The sequence below is a fragment of the Poecilia reticulata genome, unplaced genomic scaffold, assembly GCF_000633615.1.
Source record: "Poecilia reticulata strain Guanapo unplaced genomic scaffold, Guppy_female_1.0+MT scaffold_1413, whole genome shotgun sequence".
NCBI lineage: Eukaryota > Metazoa > Chordata > Actinopteri > Cyprinodontiformes > Poeciliidae > Poecilia > Poecilia reticulata.
The window spans coordinates 1-3,044 of record NW_007616145.1 but is presented as its reverse complement, the minus strand read 5'-3'; the positions used below and the strand labels follow the sequence as shown (position 1 = coordinate 3,044).

At 34.2% G+C, this 3,044-nt stretch overlaps 1 protein-coding gene across 1 annotated transcript; it reads right to left on the bottom strand.

The window, feature by feature from the left end:
* Positions 1–1,996: 1,996 nt before the first annotated feature.
* LOC108166084 (complement C1q-like protein 2) lies at positions 1,997–3,036 on the bottom strand (the record flags this gene model as incomplete). Its single annotated transcript, XM_017303647.1, has 3 exons — positions 1,997–2,277; positions 2,768–2,890; positions 2,988–3,036. Coding segments are annotated over 3 exons (453 nt in total), but the record flags the coding sequence as incomplete, so codon positions are not given.
* Positions 3,037–3,044: the final 8 nt, after the last annotated feature.

Below are 3,044 nucleotides of genomic sequence, written 5' to 3'. Positions count from 1 at the left end.
CTTTCAGTTTTACACAATGATGTGAAAACGTCATTTTCTAAATTGCCTCAAAAGCTGTTAAAATAAAGTCTTCAATACATGAAATAATTCAATAATTCATAATTCATGCTGTACAAAAAAAAAATATTTGCACAGCATGGGTGACAAATGACTGAAACACTAAAAGCCTGTCAGTTTTATCAATGTTAATGTTTTTATTATTATTATTATTATTATTATTATTATTATTATTATTATTATTATTATTATGCCATGCCATATTTACCACCATATTTGAGAGAGGGCATGGTGTGTTCAGAGTGATATGCTGTGTTAGTTCTCCACCACATGTAGCGCTTTGCATTTTGGTGGAAAATATTTCCTCTTGCCATGCTTCCATAAAGACTACATTTGTGCAGTGCACAACTAATAGTTGTCCTGCGGACAGATCCCCCCACCTGAGCTGAGGATCTCTGCAGAGAGTGTCTCCAGAGGCACCATGGGCCTCTTGGCTGCATCTATGATCAGTGCTCTCTGTGTTCGGCCTGCAGGTTTAGGTGGATGGCTTTGTCTTGATAGGTTTACGGTTGCTCCATACTTTTTCCACTTCAAGATGAAAGCTTGAATCTTTAATCTGGATATGGAAATGACATGGGAAGATTTTGCACATGAATGTGTCAGCAATCATGCAGTTTACCAAAATGTGTAGCTAAACCAGAAACTCTATCCATCTTATTCCTGGTTATGCTGATGTAGGATTGACTGTGTTAGTTTTAAGGTGTAGCTAGTGGTCTGTTTTGTAATTGTCAAGTTAAAAAACTTTGTGTGTTCGATTAATTAAGGTGTGCAACTCACCTGATTTTACTCTGGGTAATGTTTCACATCCATAAGATGACAGAATTGGTTTGTGTTCTGAATGGGAAACCCCAATAACACTCATTTTATCCTGCTCCCCAGTATCCAACATGTTTTTTCCCCTTTATCATAAAAGGAATCAGTTTTATCACTGTGTAAGTTCAGAGTTTATTAGGAGATGGAAAACAGCTGAAGAGGGGGAGGGCTGACAGGCAGAGAGAAGGTAAAAGATGAACAGACCAGAAGTAAGGGAGCTCATGAGGTTAAATAAAGGGAAAAACCTGAACCTAACAAGAACAGAAAGAACACTAATCTAAGGAAACTAGTCCAACGCACAGGTGAAAAGATTATTGAGACTTTGGACCACTTCTTTAACTTGTTACATGCTTTCTGCCTTAGCATTTTTTTGGGTGATGTACTGAAATTCTAACGAAAATGGATGACCTTAGTAAAAGTGAGCATCTCTGATTAATATACATGTTGACTTCATATTTTATAATTTAACTGGTATAGCTCTTTTATAATTCAGAATTATTAGTCATTCAAATGTTGCAAATATTTATTTTTTATTTCCCCAAAAGAAAATAAGATTTCCACCTACTCATACAAAACAAACAGAATAAAAACATCAAATAGATTTTCCCAAAAAATTAGACAGATTTTTTAAAAGACTTTGAGTATTTAATTTGAAAGCTAAACATTTAGTTATTACCAATAATTTAATAGGTCAAGGATGATTCTGAATTGACTCGAACATGCATACATCACATTTTATCTCACATTTAAAACATAATATACAGTTTAAAATGTTCTCTAAAATCTGCCTCAAGATATATTGTTTTTGCTAAGCAATATAACTGAAATCAATTTCTTTAGTTCTTTTGTCTTTAACTTAAGCCTTTTAAGTTACTATAATTGTTCACCACGGTTACAGAGGGAACACTAATAAATGGCCAAGAAAGGTGCTATGATCACCTCCATTATCAAAAATCCAGGTGTTTTGAATAGTTTCTAACATTTAAGACACAATATAAACACATTCTAATTTTTTTCTAAAATATGCCTCTAACAAGAACTATTTTTACAAATAATTACTGAAAACAAACTCTAATTCACTTTTGTCCTTTTAGTTTTAATAAAAGATGTTAATTGTTCACAATCTTTACAGAGGGAATAATAAATGGCCAATAAATGTGCTATGATCATTTGAATTGTCAAAAATCCAGGTGTTTTCACACAGTCTCATGTAAACTTGGTCTCCAACTTCAAGCTGCAGAGTCATCCCATTGGTTGCTGTCTCATGACGGTTTCCAGCAGGATGATTATAGACAGTGACCATCTGCTCTCCATTCTTCATCAGTTGCAGGCCCATTGGTTTAGATGATATATTATGTCCAGAGAAGCTGAAGTAATAGACTCCTTTGACAGGAGCCGTAAAAATACCTGTGAATGATCAAAATGATTTTTATGGTGATCTTTAGTGGTCTTTTGACTTAAAAGTTCAGAACCCCATAAAAAATACTGTAAGTATTTAAGTAGAAGTCATGAAATTATTTAATTGAAAAAGCTTTTTTCCATACTCTCTTATCAAACTGTAACCCATCTAAAATCTTTTTTTCTTGACAGGTTTTTTTCTACTCAAATGTTTTTTGCCTTTTGTAAAAGTTGTATCTTAACCCTTGTGCGTGTGAGGACTGAATCAAACGTGGAGGACTGTGGCAAACGATACAATTTTTCCGTGCGTGGGGTCAGTTTTAAACCTGGCCTGCATGTAGGTCCTCCTTAACATAATCACACTGTTCTACGTAACAGACAATAATATGTCAGTCTATAATATGTTAAGTACAAAACTTTATACCAAACTCTCAACAGTATTTATACACATTAATTTAATTCATAACCATAATAAAACGTATTGCTATGATAAGTTTACCTGTTCCCGGATTGAATGATCCTGTGTTCATGTAGACCTTTTTGTAGACCAGTATGATGTGGGTATTAAAAGGTCCAATATTTCCACCTACACTTATTGATGCACCAAATGCTACCTTGTTGCCTTAAGGAAAAACATAGAAAATGTTCATTATGAAGTTCGTTAAATCTCTATATGATCACATTTACAGATGAAGAAATTCCAAACCTGCTGCTCTTACCTTGAACCTGTGACTTCAGGACCTCCAGCTCTTTCTGAGTGTCTCTAAGTTTGGTTT